A 23,006-nucleotide genomic window follows, 5' to 3' on the forward strand; every position below is an offset into this window, starting at 1 on the left:
ATATTTGTTTTTTAGGAAATCTTCTCTCCAGTTTGAAATGAACTGAAGGCATATTTAATTTGGCCTTCCCTGTGTACTGCACTGGGTTGAAAAGAATATATAGGTAACACACTATATCTGACAAAACTGTAAACATACATATCTCCTAATCTCCATGGAATGAATATCATATCAGCTACGCATTCCTTCAAGTCTAAGGAAATCCCATATGCACCTCTGCACTGTAGCTGTGGATGTGAGCACATGAATATAAATGTGACATGTATTTGCAGGGGCGATCAAAGGCATCAGCTTGAGGCTGACCTATCAATATTTCACACCTCAAGGCTGGAACTGCATGACATCGCATATTTACATGATATCATATTTATAGTAATCTCCTTGGAATTATCATTTAAATAACATAAGCACTTGGTGAACTTTGGAATGCATCACATAAATATTTGAGCTGCACTGCATGTAAATGACAAAGCCAGATATCATCGTGCATGTTTGGAGGACAGGCGGATAAATGATGACAAATGTCAGATAAAACATAGAAAAAGACTAAAAGCAAGACAGCACTGAGAGTATGAGACACTTTAAATCGTTTTTAAGTGCTAAGTGCTAAGGCTAGCTCTTTAACTCAGTAGAATGCCAAAATCACAGCTGACTGGAGTAGATCCTGAAGTATGTACTAATTCATTAAATACACTTTGAATCCATGGATCAATGAATCCAGAATGGTTTTGAATGGAAAATCGGTTCTGAATCAAATCGTGACCCCAAGAATCAAAATCGAACCCAATCTTGAGACACCCAAAGATTCCCAGCCCTACGTGCACATGTAAAGTATATCTGGTTAGTGCTCACACACAAACAGATACATAAAGGAGAGCTTACGAGAGGGGTGTTGTAAAAGAGACCGTATCGCATTCTGGGGAGGAGGGAGAAGAAAGCATCTTTGAAGCACACCTATGGACAAAAGTGAGTTAAGAAATGAAGTTAGCATACTGCAAAGTTTCTTACAGGTTAGCAGGCATGTAAACTTATTAGACATCTTCAAGTGCTTTCAAAAACATTGAATAGATGGTTCGGGGTCAACATGTACAATCAGGCAAGATATACATAGATTACTGTTTCCTTCTCCTTGCTTTGGGACTGCTATTGTCAGAGATCACACGAGTGCTTGGATCTTTATCACTGTAATTTATATTAATGAGAGGTGCTGATTTGTTATCTGTAAGGCCATGGTTGGTTTCTTCTGTCTTCCTTCACATACTTTATTAAGAGGGGAAATTCATGTTTACACTGTTGTTGAGAGACATTCTTCTCACACACACACACATAGGCCTGAATTACACACATGCATATGAACATGCATTCATGGAGAGATGTGAGAGTGGAGCTGCTACACACTGCTACACAGGGACAGTGCCAGGGCTGTTGGACGCTCCGTGCCTTGTTCAAAGGCACCCCGGCAGTACTCAGGAAGTGACCTGCCGCCTCTCCAGCTCCAACACCAACTTCCCTACTTTGGTCAGTGCCAGGACTTGAACCGGCGACCCAGTTCAGACTGAGCTACTGCCGGCCCCCTGACTTATTTCACAGTTTCTTTACATAATATTTCATCAAGACCATGGTTACTAATTGCACACATTTCCTGTGTTTCAGGGTCTGTGCACCCTGAACGCTTTCATTGACAAGTAAGTGATGAATTCATCAAAGTCAGAGCAGGAAAAAACACTCCGAGTTGACATTGTACCTACTCTTTTTGAGTCGTAGGTCTTCAGGTGGATGATGTCATACTCTGAAAAGGCCCTCCATGTTTCACTGAACAGATCTCCATAACTATAAAAACTCTGACAAAAGACATAAAAAAGGAGTGAACATGTTTCAGTTAAATTAATTGTACTGAAAAGACAAACAACCCCATTAAAGTCAAATGTACTACATCCTTAAGCAGTGCCAGAGTCAGTCATCTGTTCTTTTTCTCATTCTTTATTTTTTATACAGTCTTTTATTGCTCTATAATCTGACAGCCCGCCACTGTTTGGATTGCAGTGTGCAGTTTGTTCCGAAAGGTCACTGCTTTTCTTCTCCGTGACAGTTTTCTCTCCCTCCCATTTGTCTTTCTCTATTTCCTTTTTCCTCTTTACCTCTGTGCAGAGTGGAAGGAACAATGGGCCGGATAAGGCTGTCTGTAAAGCATTCTGCTTTTCAACTGCTGTTTCCCCTTGATGTCTTAACCACGAGCATATTTACTGACTTGTTAAAGAAAAAGTGTGACTGTTGCACATCAACACGGCTGCTTGGATTCCTGCCCGCTATTTTTCTATATTTGTTTACTTAGCCTTTAACACCATATGTTTCTTCTGTCAGATTGTGTGTTATAGGGAGTGAAGTCATCTGCCAAAATATTCTTGATCAAGATGACTAAATGCAAATCTTGTGTCCCTTTTTCTATTTGAAGAAGTATACTCTTTTTACTCTGTTCAACAATTTACTTTTTAAAAGTTTATTTTTTGTAATCTATCTTAGTTTAAAGTGGATGTCTCCGATTAAATGTCAGCAGGACATGATCAATCCTGGGCTGTGTTTTAATTAGACAGATTTTAAAAAAGTGCCATGAGCATCTTATGCCTTTATCTTGTTTTGTCACATTCCATGAAGATTATTAAAATTGCAGCAAATACCACAAGAAGAACATTTTTGAAAATTGTATTTTCCAGTGTTGATACAAGTGATGTTCACCTCAATGTGAACTGCTATATTTCCCTTACTCTACAGATTTTTAAAGGATAATCTTAAATAAGAACATATTCAGAAATATGTCCCCCCCACCCTCCATTGGCGCATTAGTGAGACGCATCAGATACTCACCGTGTCCCACATGATGATGTGGATATCTGAGCTGAACGAGTTGTTAATGTGCTGCGAGATGTAGAGGTTGACAAAGTCGCAGAAATGGTGGTACATGTTCACCCCTATTATAGAAGCAGAAAAGTAGGTTTATTTGTATCATCCTGTAACAACTGAAAATGAAAACTGGTAAACCATAAAGATGAGAGGTCTTTGGCCTGATATTGAAAAGAGGAAATAACCTGGAGTGAATCTGTCATCACATAAGTAGATCATTCCAACAATGGTTTTTATCAAGTGTATATTATGGAAGAATCCTTACTATTGCAAACTGTAAACATGTATTCGTTTTAGGAACACATTATTCCTTATATGTATATTTAAACATTTGATGTATATACATTTTTTAAAAGGGCATTAATTATGTTTTTATTAAAATTATGATGAGAGGTAAAGTTTTATCTACATGTTACAACTGCAGATCTTAAATCTACTTCCCTTATATTTTCATTGCTTACCAGCATCCAGTTTCATGAAAACAGTAGGTTTTTCAATGATGATGTCACAGTGTCCACCCTCTATGGGGTTAAAGTCCAGCTCCGTGTATGTCTGCAGCTCAGCATACCTGCAAGAACAGCGCATCGCATCAATATAGTTTTGTTTTTGCACTAACATGGTACAGTGCTACTCAAGTATAAAGTACAGATTTGCCCACCCAGGTCTAACTAAGATGACTGTTAGCTGTTACTGAATAGAAATATGCAAAAAGGCCAGCCGGTCATCACCAGAGGTCACATTAACTGATTGTTTTCCATCTTAGAGTTTTTCGAACAATGACAGACAACTATGAAGGCTGTCAATAAATAAAGTAGCTTTAAGGCAGCTTACTCCCTCCCCGTACAAGAAATGGTTCGGCCCTGCCTCGAACCTGGCTCAGATGCTTTTTTGCTGACAGTCAGTCAAATATAATAGTGTCATCAACAATAACAAGTTATAAAGTAAAATAAATGTTTAGCAAAAGAGTATAAAGCAGTCTGTTTATGTTATTGCAACTGAGATGGGGAAGTCCTTCATCACAGTCCTCCATGCCTTCCTGTACATACTATATGAAGAATTGTGACTTGTTTGTTATCAAGGTTATGATGTGAGTGTCCAAGAAAGGATTACATTTTAATCAATGCAACAATAATTCCTAATAATTCCAACTAGTACAGTACCATCAAATCATGACTGTGCCTTTATGTATCTGCAAAGAGCAACATGTTTGATATTTGGAGTTAAATATAATAAATCACATTGATTATATTACACATATAATTCACATTATATAGAACACTACATCTACTCTCTAGTTTCTCCTGACTAGCACTCTCTCAGCGCACACAGACAAAACACCGAGCCAGCCAGGAGTCGAACCTAGAATCTTCTGATCCGTAGTCAGACGCGTTATCCATTGCGCCACTGGCCCACTGAAAGACCATGTGGCCAAGAGAAAAGGCATGCATTCATCAGTTAAACTCCACCCTCACATTCCTGTCTACCCCCCCCCCACCCCCACCCCCCATCAGGACTGCTTTGAGAAAGGCCAGCGTGTTTTCAAAGTGTTCAATGTCAGTGATTTAGTTTTAAAAAATATCAAATATTCAACCCTGATTTTGGGATTTACTTTTTTATTCAGATCAGTTAGGTGAGGAGTTACTTCATTAATTCTGAGTAACATTTAAAAGAGAGAGGTCACCGCCTTCTTCGGTTCTTTCAGTCTCTCTGGCAGAGGAAGGGGGAAAGCTGTTGACCGCCTTTTTAGATCACTCTGCATGACTTTGTGTCTGTAAAAGCTTTACATGGGTCAGCTTTTCCTTTCTTTAATCTCTCTATGGAGGGAAGCTGGTCTCACTGGAAGTGAATGTCATACAATAATGCTCAAGGCAGCACATTAGCTGCTCCTGCTGTGTTTCTGTAGACAGGCATCTAAAAGTATTGTATGTTTTATACAATTTAGAGGCTCCGGACTGTACAGCACATTTATATCTTCAGATGACTGCTGGCTAAAACGGAGTACTTTGAGGTGTAGGTCAAAAGCACCACCTAGTGACAATCTGTGATGCTACACTAGCTCACTCATCTCTTCTCTAACCTCAGACACAGCTCCCTGGTGGTCTAGTGGTTAGGATTCGGCGCTCTCACCGCCGCGGCCCGGGTTCGATTCCCGGTCAGGGAACTCCCTTTTCAACTTGCTTTGTAGCATGAACTCTAATGTCATGCTAAAGCCATTACATTACACAACAACTACTTGACAACCGACTCTAGCAGACAAAAATCCCCCAGATTTTGTTGTCGGCGATCAGCGATATATCGGTTTCTGAGTTTTTTTCTCCTCACTATCTATATCCATATTCTCCTCAGAACTCCCATATCGTGCGGGCCCTACAAGAAAGAATGAAGTAATCATATTGAATATGACACATTTCTTTTTAAATATTTATATTCACATTGATTAAATACTTATTATTATTTTTCTGTGTTATGTGATCAATCCTTCTCACATAGAAAGCAGAACAGGCAATTGAGGGAACTGTCACATTTTCATGAACTACTTCACATGCTGAAAATGGAAAGGAGTCAAATCCAAAGGAGTGGATCAGAAGAGACTGCGTGCTTGTTTGCTAATTTTAACCATGTTGAATGTTGAGTGACAGGAGCAGCTGGCACTGAGGGATAACAGTAGACTGGTGGTTGTTTACTGTGATAGATTAAATAACTACATTAATGATACTTTGAGGGAAACACACTCATGTACATGTCCATCCAAGAAGGCCACACATTTGGCATATAAGACATGTGTTGGATTCTTTGATTGATTGGTAATCAGCACAACTCCCTGGTGGTCTAGTGGTTAGGATTCGGCGCTCTCACCGCCGCGGCCCGGGTTCGATTCCCGGTCAGGGAACTCCCTTTTCAACTTGCTTTGTAGAATGAACTTCATTCAAAGCACAAAGAGCCTGACCTCTAACATCATGCTAAAGCCATGACATTACACAACATGTTGACAACTGAAGAAGTTGTTCAGATTTTTTGAATTGGTTTGAAGAAGCGTTCAAAAGTAACAGCACATATTCTAAGCGCTGTATTGATGAGGACAGGAGCAGCCATAATATATATTTAAGCAACCTGAAGTGTGTCATTTGTAAGAAATCAATACAACCTTCAGCGTCTGATATACTAAGAATATATTTTACAACTTAACTAACCAAATAGCCTCACAAAGACCAAAATATGTCCACGTCTCGCTCTCTCGTTTCCACTCCGGACATTATGGTCAACGAAAATGTAAAATGTCTTTAGGGACTTCAGCTTCATGTTTACCTGGACCTTTGTTCCGGTAACTCTACGGTCGCATAACAGCGTCATTATTTGGTCGTACACGACCGAGTCCCTGGTTGTCCCCTTTATCTGCCGAACAATTTCAGCATCGACCCTCATAGACAAAAACTCCCTGATTTCATAGTCGCTCCAGTGGGCACACATTATCACTGTTATGAGTTGTGAAATGATTCTCACTCTTCTAATTTTGCAGCGGTCACAGGGGATAAACGTCATAACCCCCTCCCACTCGCTCGGTGTGAATTCTCCTGATTATATCCTGCTGCATTCTCACAAAAGCTCATCCGAACTTTCTGCAGAAGAAATACTAGGGGGCTGGCAGGAGATACTCCGGGTAAAGTCCAAGTCAAAAATGTGGCTGTTTGAGTTTCCACATACATACCTCCTGAAATTATCCAGATTTCTTCAGGAGTTTTCTACAAATGTGAAAGCCTTACAAGCAGCTCCCTGGTGGTCTAGTGGTTAGGATTCGGCGCTCTCACCGCCGCGGCCCGGGTTCGATTCCCGGTCAGGGAACTCACTTTTCAACTTGCTTTGTAGAATGAACTTCATTCAAAGCACAAAGAGCCTGACCTCTAACATCATGCTAAAGCCATGACATTACACAACAACATGTTGACAATGAAAGGGGTTGTTCAGATTTTTTGAAGTGGTTTGAAGAAGCGGCCAAAAGTAACAGCACAGATTCTAAGCGCTGTATTGATGAGGACAGGAGAAGCCATAATATATATTTAAGCAACCTGAAGTGTGTCATTTGTAAGAAATCAATACAACCTTCAGCGTCTGATATACTAAGAATATATTTTACAACTTAACTGGCCATCTCAGAGAATCTCTCCTCTTGCACTTTGTATTCGAACCCCAAAAGTGACATATTCTGAACTATGTCTTTAAAAACCAATTTACGAATCAATGTTATGTTATGTTAGCCATGGATGCGTTACACTTTTTTTTTTTTAATACCAATCATGAAGTCGTTGATTTTACCGCAGTTGTGCCAGTAACAGGGTGTATATTATACTGTATACATGTGAGTTTCTCTTTGCTCACCAAGATTGTAGGGGGCTCTTGTGCTCTCCCTCTGCAGCAAGTGCTTGCTTGTTCAGTCTGCAGAAGCCACCAATCTCCCCCTTCTGAACGAAGTCCTCCTTGTATCTGCAACAAACATGGATAGGTGTCAAGCCATTCTCATCTCTTTTCATGTACACATTATTCTCAAACATACTGACCTCTCGTGACCTCTGCGTGGCTTACGCAAGTCCAGGTAAAGGTTTGTTGCCTTACAGAAGCGAGTGTGGCTACTGCACCTTAAAGATGAGCTCCCCTGAAAAATGTTATTAATAGAACTATTAAATATTTAAGCGATATTGAGAAACCTTGGAACTGTGTAGATTTTGAGAATGGAATTTGCACTTTTCTGTCTCTGCACTACTGTAAAAAAAAAGAAAAATGTCAGGCCTATTTGTGACTTTGTATGTTTCTACCTGCTGTTTCTTCCTGTTGACTCAGTAGGCCCGTGGGAACAAAGGAAATGGGCAGACTTACCGGCTTGCTGGCCTTGCACAGTGTTTTGAGCTCAGAGAGACGTTCCTTCACGTAGCCAAAATCAGCCTGCTTCCAAAAGAGCTCCTGGGCTGCCTCCAGTGAACGAGCCCTGACAGTTTAGAGATTAGTGCAGATCAGCAAAGCCCAAATCATACTGGATCATCAAAGATGCATGCTATGAATGAGCAATGTTTACTTTGGACCTATGAATTAAATACCTATGAATAAAGGATTACTAACTATACTTGTGATTTTTAAGCACCTCATACATTATGGATGCCTGCTAGGAGAACAAAAAGTAAATGATGTAAACAGCATTATAGTTGTGAAAAGGTGTTCAAATGAAGTGAAAAACAGTACCATCCTGTGTCCGCCCTGGTACAGACTGGGTAGCTGAAGAGTCTATCTGGATCACACTTCTTCTCGTAACCCCAACAGGCAGACGGATCCTGCAGTGCATCCTGGTGTAACAACAAGAACACAGTTGTTTAAGTGAAGGAAAATCTTCAAGGGAAAGTTTGGCAGAAAAAAAGTTGCTCAATGACTTTTCAATACAAAAGTCTGCAAATAATTATATTCTTAAAGACATAATTTAATCGTGATGTTAGAAATGTATCATTCTTTATGAAACATCGGTGTGACACTGCAGCAATCGGTGTCCATATACACACACCCTTGAAGATCATTGAATGCCTTGAAAGCTTTAAATACAATACGATACACTTTATTGTCCCCTTGGGGAAATTTGTCTTGGACTCACGGTGCTGCCAAACATTCAGCTGCTTCCACGCTGCTTCGAATAAATAAATAAATGAGTGAATTCATTTAAATGTATGATTGAAGGTAAAGCCGATTGTCAGTTTACTACAAAATACAAACAGACAATTCAATTGATTCTGTTACCCAAGGGCCTTGAGCTTTTCACACAGAACAGCAAAAACTCACGCGACATGCCAGCACTCAAAATAGAAAAAAATAGACAAAGTGCATGACTTACTTTAAAAGGACAGAGGGGGTCCAGGCGGCATTGCTTGGCGACCTTCTTGTTGTTGTAGAGGAAGAAGGGAACATGCTCTGGCGGCAGGGCGATCCTGCTGTAGTTGAGTAGCGGTGCTGGTGGTCTGTGGTTGATGTTCTCAGCCCTCTCAGTGGCGACCAAAGTGAATGAAAAAACTATGCACAACACCACCAAGAGCAGCATAGTCAGAGTCACACAGACATGAGAGACAGCCGCTGCTTTTCACAGCACCCTGAGGACAGAGAGAAAGAAACACAGACTCAGACTTGCACTCTGTAATCTAAGTTTAAAGCCTAACGCCGCCGTAGACAAGCATGTGGGAACAAGCAAGTGTGTGAGAACCTGCCTCATAAGGAAAAGTCCTGTTGCAGGAAGTATAACTGACCCCTTTTCCGACTGTTGTCTGAACAATCATAACTGAGGCTGGATAGGGCAAATGAAAAGCTGGCATTAATGTGACTTATGCAGTTTCAGATGGCCAAACCAACATTCACACAGTACACAGACACATTTCTATGATCCAAGTATGCATGTGGTTTGAACCTCTGACATTCATCACTCCCAAAATCAACTCCTTTAGTGCAATAACCACATTATGCTGTTAAACAATGAATCCCAAACATTTGAACTGGACTCAAAATGCAGGGTATGATCTGTTAAAATAATAATAGAATAAAAATGCCCTGCAGGGTTAGGTAGCAACAAAGTTTTTAAGCGTAAGAGTATCACGCCTGATTAAAAACAAATGTAGAAGGATAGTTAATATGTAAACAATCCTCTCTGATGTGGGCGTAACAGGATGCTGCATATAGCTCTACTGTGGGGGAAAAAGCAGCTCCATGTGAAATACCGTTACCTGAATAACTAAACGTTAAACTTAACACGACACAAGTATCCCGCCCACATTTTAGATGAATTAATTGTCAATCATCGTCATGTGAAATTTCTGTAATTGAATAACGTTTAAGTTTTTATTAGCCCCTGTTAATTATAATAGAATAGAATAGAATTACTTTATTGATCCCAAACTGGGAAATTGTGGCATTACAGCAGCAGGTTGCCCAAACACACAATATGAGTAAAAAACACAATATTAGCAAATCTAAACATAATATCATATTAAATACAAAGTAAATATGCACTAAAAATATCAAAACTGAGAATGGGAATATATACAACCAGGATTTAACTAAGCATTACTAGTCTTAAATATGAAAGATTAAATGTAAATGTGCAAAAACAGAGTTGTAAATGGACAGTATCGACATAGGGAGCTGTGCAATCAGTGATACTATAAGTGCATGATGCCCCTAAACGTGTTATCCTCATCTTACTGTCACACTGGCGCTTTAAGAGAAAAACGCAAACTTAATTTGGCAAGATAATAAGCTCCACTTTGTCATTTTAATGAGTATCTACAGTGAATTTACTAGTTTAGGCTACTCAAATATGTTATTAACGTGGCAGACCACCAGCAACGCTCACAGAAAGACTGAGAAAGTGTTAGGTGGCGTTAATAACGTGTTACTTAATTGTTGCTCTTTCTCTGATACAACGACGACACTTCGTATTGAAGGATACATTCTGAGATATTTATTAGGTGGCTAACATATTGATAGCGATACTTCTACTACTAAGCCGTTCTCACGTTATCTTAAGCTGGACAAGTGTTGCATTGAAACATACTGAGGAAGAAACACTTCACATTTGCACGATGCACACGGCTTGTGTGCAGAAACACTCACTCGTGTAGAGTCGTCTGCAGCAGCTGGAGAGAGTTTGAGAGATGCAGTTTACCTGAAAGCACAGCTCTCTGTTCTCCACACTGAAGCGATGCCGGTGCCGGTGGTCGCCATAACACCGGAAATCTTAACCCGGTATGTAATGTGAGTAACAGCCAGAGGATGGCACTGTGTACCACATCTTTCTATTTCTATTATTACATGTAACTTCCATTGACTCTAGTGGCTTTCTATCCTTTTACAAGAAATGTTGACATTGGACAACTTTTCTAATTGAAAAGACATTTTAAGAAATGCAGCCGTCATTATCAGAAAGTATTACAAACCTTGGTTGAACCTTTGAATTGAACCAACAAAGGCATTATCTGTGCATGTTCAGGTTATGTAGGATAGTCTTGTACTAATTTACAAACAGATACTGTGCTAAGACTAAGGACATTTATTTGAAGAGCTGTGTGTATCATTAAGATAGTGTTGTTATGACTGCTCATGTTATTTCACACATTTGAAACTAAGAATCACATGTTTTTCCACCACCCGAATAGATGTTTATTCATTTACATATTTATAATGTCTGATACCAAATCTTCAGGATTTTAATCACAGACTACTCTCAGGCCTACACAACATTTTGTGATTTGTAAGGAGTAAAGAACAATACATACATATTTCTGTACAATAAAATTATATAGTTCTTTAACTATTCTTAAAATGCATTAGAGATAAACAAGGATGAATTTGTATAGTGCAAGGGCCTTCACCATCTCTATAAACTGTCTTGAAGGTACCATTTGAAACGACCCGTCCTCGCTATGTAATCTATAGTGAAGTTTGAGCTAAATCCCAACTATTGGAGAAGGGCACCTGAATCTTAAACTGTGACTATTCTTCATACTGATTGTGCAGTAATACATTGTATGCCATGAATAATCCCAAGATCCTAACTTAAATATTTGATGTGATCATTAGTTAAAAGAAAAAAGAAAAAGAAAACCTATTTTTCATCTGACACAGTGATTAAACTTACACTCTCTGTCCTATCTTCACCTCTCACTTCATGCCTGGGTAGATTGGTCATCTTGTTTAGTATGTGTTCCTAAAATAGCACAGAAAAACTGTTTATTTCTGGTTTTTCAGCAGTTCATCAATCTGGATTTTGTACATATTCTTCACATCTTCGAGGTCCAGTCTGAGCTCTTCTGCCTCTTCAGCCTTTTCCCCGTACATCTGAAGGATTGTGTTGTGCCTCTGCTCCAGTTCCTGAAATACAAAGCCGCACAAATTAGAAGAGGCTCTGCAAACAAATCAGCCATCAAGACAGAACTTTTCCAATGACATATAGTCTGATTTCCCTGATTAGCTCTTACCTTGAGTTGAATTTTTAACTTTGGGATCTCCTTCACCATCTCGTCCATGTCATCGTTTTGATTGGTGAGGCGTACCAGCTCTTCTGCCATCACTGAACGACTCCTCTCTAGAGCAGAAATCTCAAGCTTTCAAAGCAAGAGAAACTAAGGTTAAAACCTTTGGTAGATAATCAGCTTTTTAATTGAAGCACAGGACGATCCCTGTGCTGAGAGTTGGTCATGTTGATACATGTAGTAAACTACTATTCTGTGTACTGGTGACTGTAGGGAAAACATGAAAAGCTTGGACCAGCTGGTTTTGCCATGAAGCCGATTCATCAAACTGATGAATTAGTGTTATGTTGTTATTTTATCATTGCTACCTGCAGCTGTGCTATCTCTCCTTCTCTGAGTTTGAGCTGAGACTGGAGGTTCTCAATGATGCTGGAGCCTCCAGACAGCCGGGCAGCCTCGTACAGGTTGGTCCCATTCATCGACATCGACATGGTCATGGTACTGAGTGAATGATCCAAAGAATCATCCTGTTGGAGAATGTGAGCTGTTAGGATCAATCAAACTACAGAAATACAGCGATGTACAAACTAAGTGTAGTTTTTAAATTCAAAATGTTTTCCTCATCGTGTACCTGGGAAAGAACTGGTGCGTGCAGGCCGGTATTGTCAGCCCCACTGATGGAGCTCGAGCGGGACAGGGACGGTGTGGAGGAGGCCGGAGGCTCCACAGAGTGGATCACAGCCTTCCGCTCCTGATATGGAAAAAATGTTCAACTATTAAACAACAGAGTTACGACACCTCATTTGAAAGGGTATAACAAAGCAGACTAAGGGTAACATTTTGTATGTCCACGTTTCTCTACGTTCTACTCAACCTTTTCCTTGAGTGCCTCTTGTGCTAAATAGCATTTCTTCTTCTCTTGCTCCACCTTCATCTTCTCCATCTCTAATTGATTGGTCAGTAGCAGCTGGTGGAAGAGGCACATATATGCAAATAAGCACATTTTTTTCAAATAATGGATAACAGAGAGAGTAGGAAAGAACATTTCGGCACCTTTTCTTTTTTGGCATCCTCTAGCATCCTAATGTGTTCTCCACGCAGGTTTTCCAGCTCGACATGCTCCCTGAGATGAGAGAACAGGCAATAAGTGACAAACATCAAACAGTATCAACGACTGGAAAACAGAGGAATCACCTCTGATGTGCTTGTAATGAAATGCTATCATGTAGTGTGAAATAACCTATAATGATGTTAAATATCATGATAATTGTGTTTAAGGATATTCCACTAAAGTAACTACAATTATATTGAGCAGCAAAGAGCAGTGCAATACCTCTTTCTAAATAATAATGTTTTCAGATTCGGTTACAGTCATTAGCAAGACACAGAGGCATTTCACCGCAGTTTGAAGATTTATTTTCTTCCTTCCTTTCGGCACAACATGAAAAGCTACGAGCCAGCCAGGAGTCGAACCTAGAATCTTCTGATCCGTAGTCAGACGCGTTATCCATTGCGCCACTGGCCCCTTAAAAGCTCTCAGTCTTCTCACAAAAGATATTCATGCAGCCAGATACACGCATGACTGCTTCCACCAGGGGAAAAATCCCCCTCCCCCCGAAGCCTACGCTTCAAACTATCACTATGACTAACAAATCAGTTGGCTGTTAAACAACAACAGTGCTCTCCAGGAAGCAAAGGCCCGACAAGAGGAGAGAGTGTGGCTGATTTCTCCTGCATAGTTTAACAAGTTTTATTGTAGACAGAAACATTATAGCAGTAATTTTCTACACAAAGTACACACAGTATAAGAATCATTGTGTCTTTTACTAATGTCTGTAACAGATTTTCTGGAGACAAACCATTGCCAAATGAGAAAAAAGTTTTAGTCTAAATTGTGCTTCATTCTTCTCTTTTATAATATATTGTGAGAAAAAGTAGCAACTCCATAAGCATTAGAAAGCCATGTCTTCAAATCAGTCAAACACAGTACCTTAACTAAGCGTATCATCCAAATGTACCGAGAATTAACAGTCGAGGAGGGAAATATCTACTGGATGTATTAGTCTAAGTTTAAAGTTGTAATTTGTTACCTGCTGCTATCATCCTCCAGTTTCTCTCTTTTGTTCTTCTCTGCATCGACCTGTGCCAGGACTCGAGCCTTTTCCTGTCGGAGCAGGGAATTCTGGGACTCCAGAGAGGCCAGCTGGGATTTGATGGACAACAGTTCTTCTGTTGCGGATCGCTCCTTCTGCACAGCAACAGCCAGCTGTGCCTGGGCGTCCGCTAATGTAGAGCAGAAAACATGTCAAGCTTTTAGTTCGCTTTGTTACAAGTGCTGTGTTTCGCTGTTGGTTTGCCTCTCACCAAGCCTATCAGAGATGCTCTTCTCAAGTTTTTCCCAGGATGCAGTCTGCCCACCCAACGAGGCCTGTAGGTTCTCAATCTGTCGCAGAAGGGGCCGTGTTGCTGATGTGACACTCTGACTGAGTTCCTGGTTCCTGGTCTCTGCCTCCTGTATTCTCTGTTGAAGACAGAAATATTGTGAATTTGAATAATTCTGTTCAAAATAATTCTTACTTGGCTGATTTTCGAATGGAAATAGCTTAATAGCACACTTTATGACAAGCATAATATGTTACCTGTTGCAGCTCACTGATCTCCTCTCTCAAATAATCTTCTTTCCTTGCTTGCTGTTGCTCAGCCCTCTGCAGAGCCACTCTCAGATCAGCTACCTGAACACAACAATAAAAAAAATAATATGAATCTAGGTTGTCTTGTTAAGCTTTTTAGTCGTTTTCACATATGCACTCCCGAAAACTTCTAGAGAACTGCCCCTGAAATCCTCCTGATCTGGTTGTTCACACATGCACGTCACAATAGGAGACTATTCCTGTCAGACAGGAGGGGGGTGGCAGGTGGTCTCCTGAGGCGAAACATGACAAATAAAAAAAGGTTCCGGAAGTGGTGTACGAAGCAACAGAGTTCACTACACAGCTTTATATTGAGAGTATTTGCCTTTATATCAATGCTTTGTGTAGTTCAACAGACTCACAGTATCAACAAAGCGGAGAAGAACACACGGATGAACAGAAATCTTAATGCAGCCGTTTAATTACGCGCACATACTGTAGATCGTACCGGTTGTGTTAATACTGGTCGTGTGCTAATTGTTGAGGAATAATGTCACCACCACTTCATAATTCGTGATTTAGTGAATTCTCCTGACTATATCCTGCTGCTTTCTGACATCGGTTCACTCTGACGTTCTGTGGAAATAATACTAGGGGGCTGGCAGGAGAAACTCTGGATAAAGTCAGGGGGCCCGGTACACATACCCACCGGTTCTGGTCCTGCCCAGAATTAAAAACTTTTTGGTCTCTTATATTTGACTACCTATAGAAGGCCTTTAACCAAACTATCACTCCAGATCCTCTACTTGCTATCTTTAGAGCAGCTGGAGTGAATCAGGCTATTTATAAGTATGAAGGTCAGGCCAAATTCTTTTTCACACTACCAGTAAAAAGCATTATCCTTTTGCATTGGAAGTCAGAGTCTCGCCCTCTATTCCAACAGTGGCTTAGAGATCTAGGGAGTGTACTCCATATAGAGATTATGCATTAAGTCCAGCAACAGAGATCATATTTTCCTGAAAATCTGGCAACCCCTATTTGATACACGCGCAGCCAACCGGGACAAGTCTCAAGCTTAGATGGACCAAGCACTCGAAAATATACAGATTTGATGAGTTAATCCACTGTGTATTTCTACTTACTGTACAGAATGCAGACTGTCAACTGTGTCTCATCCTTTTAGCTGGTGTCCTAGGTTCTGTTTTGTTTTGTTTTGTTTGCTCAGTTGGTCTCTTTTGTTTTTCTTGGTCTAAGTTCCTCTCCTATAAGGTCCTCTTGTATTGAACCTGTATAGTCTCCCAAAATGAGGACCTGAAGGGACGCACGGGTGTTGGGATTTGTTTCATGTTATAAGAAAATTTAAATAAAGGAACCCTTTTTTTTGCCTTAAGTCTGCACTTTGTCTTCTATTTGCCCTTCAATAACATTTTGTTTAAAAAGTCAGGGTGAAAAAATGTATCAGTTTGCGTTCACACGTGCAGCTCATTTAGAAAACATCAAGGAGTTTTGTGTCTAAACATTATTACTGCTGTGTTTACAGAAATAAGCAAGGGCTGAAAAGTAAATCTGCCACTGGTCTAGCTCACTTCACCTATGTGCAAAGTTAAATAAATGTGTCTAAAAACATTAAAGAAATTGCTATAGTGACATTTTTACATGAACATTTCAACAGAGCTGAGTACAAGCAACAGCTTTGCTACTGACTTATAATTGAAGACTGAGTGTTTTGTTATTCTGCACTAAAGCCTACACAGTGTACAAGGTAAACAAATACATGCTGGTTAAGCTCAGTTTGCTTACATGCACAGTAAAACAAATATTACTTGGTGTAAGTACAGCATGAGTTGTGTTACCTGATCAGCCAGGGCCTCCTGTTGCAACCTGGCCTCCTCTTGGGCTTTCTCAAGAGTCAGACTCAGCTGCTCCTTGGCCTGGATTTCCATGCTAAGAGCTACTTCTTCAGCCTGGCTGGCTTTGCTGGCATTCACCTTATGAAGTTCTGCCAGCTCCCTGAAACAAGAAAGACAAGACAATTTACATTTACATGTGCTTTCCTTTGCCATTTCTGTCTGCAGTAACAGTGAAACATTGTATGTAGTTGGCTCTGTACTTCAGATCGGATCAGATATACAGTATATGTATGTACATGGTAAATGGTTGGATTTTTTTTTTTTGGCTAACCCATCTGTAAGAAGTATATGGTCTTTGTACAAAAATGGAAACAGGTTCTAAACTATTAACCAAATGTATTATATCTATAAACAACCAGGAATAAAATATATACTTGCATCTCAAATACAATGAATACATAAACTGGGTTATCACTCAGTAAATATGTCACTTTGCTCTACTCATATATATTCAGTCTGGATGGCAGGGTGTAGTGATTACTTGTAACAGCTGTCCAGAGCAGCCTGGATGCTTCTATTCTTCTCCTGCAGCTCCTCGGAGTCCGTCTGCAGCCGGCTCAGCTCCTTCTCCTGCCGCTCCACTACAGCATTCAGCTTCTTGATGTTCTCCCTGTGCTGCTTCTCAACCTCCTCCTTCCCATCTAGAACCTAAAACACACAAACCAAGTGCAGAATTTTGAAATAAATATAAGCATCAAACATCAAGGGTTTCAAAGACAGAAAAAAAGTATTTCAGGACGACAAATTAAAAATGAGAGTGACACACCTCTAACTCAAACAATACTTAAACAACAACCACAAAATGACTTTGGCATGAACCGGCCTCCATCACTCAACAAACCTACTTTCATTCTTAAGAAAACTAGCACCAGAAGCAGCAACAACATGGTTCAAAGGTGTGTGTTTAGAAGTCATTTCCTAAAGTCTCATAATTATGACTCAGGTTGGTTATTCATTTCAGAGAGGGTAGTGTTGCTCAACAATTTAGACAATGTGACGACATTTTTGAGAATTACATTCGTTTTTAAATCCAGTCTAATCTGATGACCTCATTTTCTACTTAAAATGATTTAAATGTTTACCAAACCCTTAAAGGCTGAATGTCCGTCATTTTACACATAAATATAGCAGAAATCCAGTATATCCTCTGAAAATAACTCTGTGAGTCATGACTGTCTGCAATGACCCGTGTCCCGCTGTCTGTGATGTTGTCTGAGCCGTATCTACACTGTGTTTACATGGACGGGGCGGCCAGCCGACTCCTCCCCTCGCGTATAAAAGTTGTTTAATTGAGGGACTAGAGAAAAGAAGAATAACATACTGTACGAACTCCATTCGATCTGCAGAGTCCCTCTGCACCTTTAAGAAAAAGCTAAAGACCCAGCTCTTTCATGAATACCTACTAACTTAATGATGATGGTCTCCATATTATTGATGATGATGATGGTTGTGACGATTGTTTTTGTTTGATAACGATGACTTATAAGATGGTTTCTATACTGATTAGAGCACTCAAGAACTGCCCTCAATGTTGTGCTTTGCCTCTGGTCACTTCCTGTCAGCACCTGTGTGTCCAATCAGACTCAAAGCTGATCGTTTGCTCTTACTGACATTGTTCCCTATTTTCTAGATCCTTGCTTGTGTTGTACTTACTCTCTTATACGTCGCTTTGGATAAAAGCGTCTGCTAAATGAATTGTAGAATTGCAGTGCAGAATTGTACTCACTGCTTATTTGTATGTCACGTAAGTGCTTTTAGATCACGGTCATTTCACGTAAATTTACATGCAGTGTGAAGCTACGAGCAAACTAAAGACAGCTAGCATTAGCATGCTAACATAACAATGCAGGTCAAGTTGTTTTGGTTTCATGCTGGTGCTCAAGGGCGACATCTACTGGATCAAAAAGTGGCATATTCCTCCTTTAACCTCTAGAACCAATATTATATTATTATATTATACAATAGAAACCGTGCCTCTGTCAAACATAATTTACCATTGTAAGAAAACCAACAATTTCTTTTTTTTTTTTTTTTAATGTAAATTTATATCAAATATTTTTAAAACTATAAAAATAAGTCAGAGAAGTATCTTGATATGATATATTTAAATTTTTAACTGGGCACCAAACACAAACAAAAGTGTTACCTGCTGCAGTTGTCGGAGCTCCTCGTCCAGCTCCTTGATTTTCTTCTGTTGCCTGGTGATCTTTGTGTCGCTCTCCTTCTCCTTCGATCGCAGCTTCTTGATGATGTTGCTGTGCTGCAGTTGCTGCTTAGACAGCTTTTCACCTAAACATGATAGAGATAAACACCTGATCAGCCAACTTTAATAAAATTAGTCACAGATATACAAATGAGACCTGCTATGTCTGAGCCTTGTTTTGTATTTGTACCTTGTATTTAATTCAGGATTACAAAGTCAGTGTCTGCACTTTAAAAAAGGCTCCATCAAGACGGATGTTTGAATGATTCCTACTACTCAAACACATGAAATAGTAAAATAAGCCACAGTACCACGTGAGGCTCAACTGACAACCGAGTAAAAAAGCTGTCCAGAATCAAACTGGCAGGGTTGGCGTTGGTGAAGAGTATATACTATATATATATATATATAATATTTAGCGACAACAATCAGTGTTACCTTCTTCCAGCAGGCCTCTGATCTGCTCTTCTTTTTCTCTGATGATCTCCATTGTATCACTGGAGTTTAGTCTGGTAGAAAGCTCTTCTCTCAGGCCCTTGATTTCCTGTGCGACACAAACATTTTTAACACCAGCACTTAAGACACTGTTAGTCTTTGTATCTTAACATCTTGAAATTGGAGCTCCCAGCCCACCCAGGAGGAGACTCTAGGGGTCTCGGAAACTTATGGTTCAGACAGTTTTAATACAAAAAGACATTGAATGCATAACAAGATAATAAAATGTTAATAAACATAAAAGGAAACATGTTAAGAAGTTGTGTGTCTTAACTACCTTGTCATGTACATTGTATTGACAATTCCAAGGAATGAACAAAATGTACGAACATTTTCAGTCCATGCCATTGGCTAATGCTATATGGGGGTCCTTGGCTTGCCAAAGTTCTGGAACCCCTGGCCTAGGAAGACTAACATGTTACCTTCTTTGCTATGTCTCTTTCTTTGCAGGCAAGCTGAGCCTTCCTCTCTGTGTCTGCGATGCGCTGGGTGAACTCCTCCTTCAGGGACTGAACAGTGGAGCTCTCCTCCTTCAAGGTTACCACTTCACTTGAGGAGGAACAGACACATTGGTTTAAGAGCTCATTCTCAAAGTATATAGAGCACCAAGGCAAAAACAACACAAGTAGCTTCATAAAGCATTCAACAATTAGAGTAACTTCATGAAAAAACATCGATTTACATTTCAGCCTGAAGCTACATAAACATTCATTTGTGTAGCTTCACCTATAGCTGGACACATTTATGGAGTTATATGAACAACATGGGACAACGTGAAGAACAAACTCACTCTTTAAGATTGTCACACTCTTCCTCCAGCCTGGCTTTGTCTTTGCTGACTGCCAGCAGCTGGGATTCTCTCTTCTCAAGGCGCCCTGACAGTTCATCGATGACCTATAAAAATGTCCAAAGGATATTTCTGTGTTGACAAGCATGAGAAGACTAAAAACATGAAAAGGTGACGTGGTGCAGTAGAGATATACTGTAAAGGTTTGAAGACTGGCTTCTGGGAATAGTGGAACAATTGAAAGGCTGAAACTAAACTAAAACTTTGTGTCCAATGACTTTAACCACATGGCAAAGATGGGATTAAACCCATCAGAAAACAAACACACGTGTGCTCCAGACAGCTGGCTTGAACAAATTCAAAGCGACATAGAAATACTGACATGGGTCTCATGGACCTCATTGTCATGACACTGAAATTCATGCAAAGCTTTTTTACTTACTTTTACATTTTAAAGAAGCTTTGCAAAGAACTGAATCGCTTTAGATGCATTTCTTTTATGTACATTTTACTTTGTTATTAATGTAGAGATATGAACTTAAATGTTATATATTTAACTTGTTATTCTCTACTGATCAATGTAGTTTAAGACTTTTGCATGGTACTTTATTCTCAACAGATTTAGATTTGCTTATCAAAGAGTCATTGCAAAGACACACACCATCCTTCAAGCTGGAGGTAACCGTCACAGCTATATAGACTTTGTAGATTTGTTGATATGTATGTATGTATCAGATGAACATAAAATCCTACACATGATACTTAAAGACTGATAGGAACAAATGCTACCTTTTGAAGCTCCAAAATCTGAGCTGTTGAGAAACCTTTCATGTCTTCAGTGATCGGTGGGATGATCGTCTCTCCAGCTACGCAGGTAGCATCCGACAGTGTGACATTAGCATCACATTCCTGTTCCGTCAACTCTTCCAGTTGTTCACTATTAACAGGCGTCGCACTCCGTCCACTTTCCTCCATCTCATCCAGCGACTGCTCCCTCATTGGCTCTGTGAAGCTGTCTTCCTCCTCATCTTTCCCCTCTTCTACCTTCTCCACCAATCCATCGTCTTGCTTTTCACATACAGCCGACGACACTGTCAAAGGAGCGGGGCCCGCAGTGACAGACGCGAGTGTCCGGCTGCCAGGGATCTCATCATCTGAGTTCACCTCACTGACGCTCCGACTGTCCAATGACTGCACGCTGAAGGAATCGATGCGCTCAAACGCATCTGAGGAAGAACCGCAGCTCTCTGTGAGTTTGGAATAATCCTCCAGGCGGGGGAAATCTCCACAGGTTGAGGCAGAGAGAAGCTGGAAAGAGCCCTGCATCAGGTGTAGGCCAGCCTTGCCCTCACCTGTTTCTTGTCTGGAACTGGCCGAGCTCTCACTTAACACAGACTCATGGTCCAGCACTTCAATGTCACTGGTGGTTGAGGTTCCTGAGGAGAAAGCACTGACCGGAGGAGAAGGGGTATCACTTTGACGGTCCTCCACCTTTGAGTCTTTATGCTCTACTAGTCCTTCTTTAGCGGAAGGGGAAGGTGACGGATTAGGAGAAGTAGAGCTTATAGCGCCAGAATTGACAGCAGAAGGATCGGAAGAATCTATGGTTTCCTGCTCAATTTGGAGATCGCATGGATTCTGTGGTGTCTCTGTTATGGAGTTTTCAGATTCCTTTAAGCTAACATCTGTTTCTAAACTGCTCTCTTTGATATCAGTGTTACAAGCAGAATCGCTTGACGAGTAAGCAGGAGAAACAGGCTCCAGGAGAACAGTGTCTGCATAAGTTGCTGTGGGTGAGGAGGACTCAGGGTCCGCTGGCTGGATCTCAAAAGCTCTCTGATTCTCAGTACTCTCATCAGCGCTGTGTGCTGACTCGTCAGTCTCCACTTCTTTTTGGACCACAGCCTCAATGTTTTTCTCTTCCTTTTCCCGAGGCCGCCTTTGGGATTTAGTAGGGGGCACCGAGACCACCTGGGATTTGGGGACGACTTGAACGTCTCCCGGTGGCAAAAAGGCACTGAAAAAGTTCTCGGTTTCATCCACAACTGTGCGAGTGACAGGAGTAGTGATGGCCTCAGAAGAGGTAGGAGGAGTTGTGGTCTTTTCTTCAGGTGGTGCTTCCCATTGAGTCATCCCCCACCCTCCACTTAATGACAGCTTCTCAGGTATTGTAACATCTGACAGGGGAGAATCAAACAGTTTTAAAAGTAATCCAACCTGTTTATTTGGAGGCTTTTATCATGGTGTTTTGCATTACTTACCATCATAAGGCATAACAACTGTGTCACCCCATTGGTCCTCCTCTTTGATGTCCAGAACCCGGTCGATTGACTTCTGAGCTGTTGTCAAAGCTTGCTTAGCGAAGCTAGACAAATGAGATGTATTGAACCAACTCATTTTGCCTCTATAGCTAGCTAGCTAGCTATCACCAAGTTCAGTAAAGGTTTCACGGATCATACAGTAAAGGGAACTCGGCGTACCCACACTAAGCAGTCAAATTTACTGACATTGTGTTCTTCGTTTGCCAAGATAAGTTGCTGCGAGCAGTATTTTGTTAATTAAAATGTATGTTGAGTACAGAAAAAGGTTCTTTGACATCCAGCTACAGCCTAGCAAAGCTGTAGGTTAGCAAACGCATAACGTTAGTGTACAGGGGACATCAATCCCAGACACAGCCCGAGAAACCGGTCAGCTGGCTCTTAATATCCCAACATGTTTTAAAAGTCAGTCATGTAGAAATACAGGTTTATCTAAATCGCATCCAGCCCATCAAACAAAGCGAATTTCTATAGTAAATCCAAGATTTCCGGCTCCTTTGCTCCGCCGTCATCGTTTGTTTTGGTCGCTCAACTTGTAGCAGCTAGCATTAGCCTGTTATCTTCTTCCTTTCCACGTAGCAGCATGACGTCACGATCCGGTCTGACTGCTCTGAGACAGGCTTACATTTTTTTATTTATATACTGGCAAATGTGGAACATATATTTTACAACGTTTGAGCCTATGTGTTTCAATATATAGGTAAATAGACTGAAAATTGATTGAATTGAATTGATAGGCTACATGTAAACAACATGACTCTAAATAAAGTTTTTC

The 23,006-nt window shown here is 40.5% G+C and overlaps 2 protein-coding genes and 5 non-coding genes across 7 annotated transcripts in view; 3 read left to right on the top strand and 4 right to left on the bottom strand.

The window, feature by feature from the left end:
• Window positions 1-9,119, bottom strand: part of eogt (EGF domain-specific O-linked N-acetylglucosamine (GlcNAc) transferase) — an 18,275-nt gene extending 9,156 nt beyond the window's left edge. Inside the window, exons 1-9 of the mRNA XM_061042340.1 lie at window positions 8,765-9,119; window positions 8,128-8,231; window positions 7,768-7,876; window positions 7,452-7,546; window positions 7,273-7,377; window positions 3,360-3,466; window positions 2,863-2,966; window positions 1,749-1,841; window positions 883-954 (exon numbers count right to left, since the gene is read on the bottom strand). Of these exons, the coding sequence (XP_060898323.1) occupies window positions 883-954; window positions 1,749-1,841; window positions 2,863-2,966; window positions 3,360-3,466; window positions 7,273-7,377; window positions 7,452-7,546; window positions 7,768-7,876; window positions 8,128-8,231; window positions 8,765-8,968 (993 nt within the window). The 5' untranslated portion in view covers window positions 8,969-9,119. The remainder of the gene's footprint in view (window positions 1-882; window positions 955-1,748; window positions 1,842-2,862; window positions 2,967-3,359; window positions 3,467-7,272; window positions 7,378-7,451; window positions 7,547-7,767; window positions 7,877-8,127; window positions 8,232-8,764) is intronic.
• trnar-acg (transfer RNA arginine (anticodon ACG)) lies at window positions 4,237-4,309 on the bottom strand. Its single transcript has one exon. It is a non-coding gene; the product is annotated as a tRNA-Arg (tRNA).
• On the top strand, window positions 4,988-5,059 carry trnae-cuc (transfer RNA glutamic acid (anticodon CUC)). The gene has a single exon. It is a non-coding gene; the product is annotated as a tRNA-Glu (tRNA).
• On the top strand, window positions 5,717-5,788 carry trnae-cuc (transfer RNA glutamic acid (anticodon CUC)). The gene has a single exon. It is a non-coding gene; the product is annotated as a tRNA-Glu (tRNA).
• On the top strand, window positions 6,667-6,738 carry trnae-cuc (transfer RNA glutamic acid (anticodon CUC)). Its single transcript has one exon. It is a non-coding gene; the product is annotated as a tRNA-Glu (tRNA).
• A 1,931-nt stretch (window positions 9,120-11,050) lies between the features above and the next one.
• On the bottom strand, window positions 11,051-22,789 carry tmf1 (TATA element modulatory factor 1). The gene is made up of 17 exons (XM_061042341.1): window positions 22,175-22,789; window positions 20,703-22,090; window positions 19,917-20,020; window positions 19,549-19,675; window positions 19,070-19,175; window positions 18,575-18,717; window positions 16,910-17,076; window positions 16,372-16,528; window positions 14,528-14,620; window positions 14,253-14,409; window positions 13,979-14,171; window positions 12,942-13,011; window positions 12,763-12,855; window positions 12,520-12,639; window positions 12,257-12,415; window positions 11,895-12,020; window positions 11,051-11,787 (listed from the first exon to the last, which is right to left on the bottom strand). Exons 1-17 carry the CDS (start codon window positions 22,308-22,310, stop codon window positions 11,647-11,649), a joined length of 3,480 nt encoding a protein of 1,159 aa, XP_060898324.1. The 5' UTR covers window positions 22,311-22,789; the 3' UTR covers window positions 11,051-11,646.
• Window positions 13,341-13,413, bottom strand: trnar-acg (transfer RNA arginine (anticodon ACG)). The gene has a single exon. It is a non-coding gene; the product is annotated as a tRNA-Arg (tRNA).
• Window positions 22,790-23,006: the final 217 nt, after the last annotated feature.

Source organism: Labrus mixtus, chromosome 7, assembly GCF_963584025.1.
Source record: "Labrus mixtus chromosome 7, fLabMix1.1, whole genome shotgun sequence".
NCBI classification, from domain to species: domain Eukaryota; kingdom Metazoa; phylum Chordata; class Actinopteri; order Labriformes; family Labridae; genus Labrus; species Labrus mixtus.

Coding starts and splice junctions, on each gene's coding strand:
- tmf1 (XM_061042341.1), bottom strand. CDS start 22,310: ATGAGTTGGTTCAATACATCTCATTTGTCTAGCTTCGCTAAGCAAGCT. Junction 17,077..18,574: donor AGCTCCGACAACTGCAGCAG/GTAACACTTTTG, acceptor TGTGTGTTTTAG/GTTCTAGATGGGAAGGAGGA. Junction 12,021..12,256: donor GAGAGATAGCACAGCTGCAG/GTAGCAATGATA, acceptor TTGCTTTGAAAG/CTTGAGATTTCTGCTCTAGA.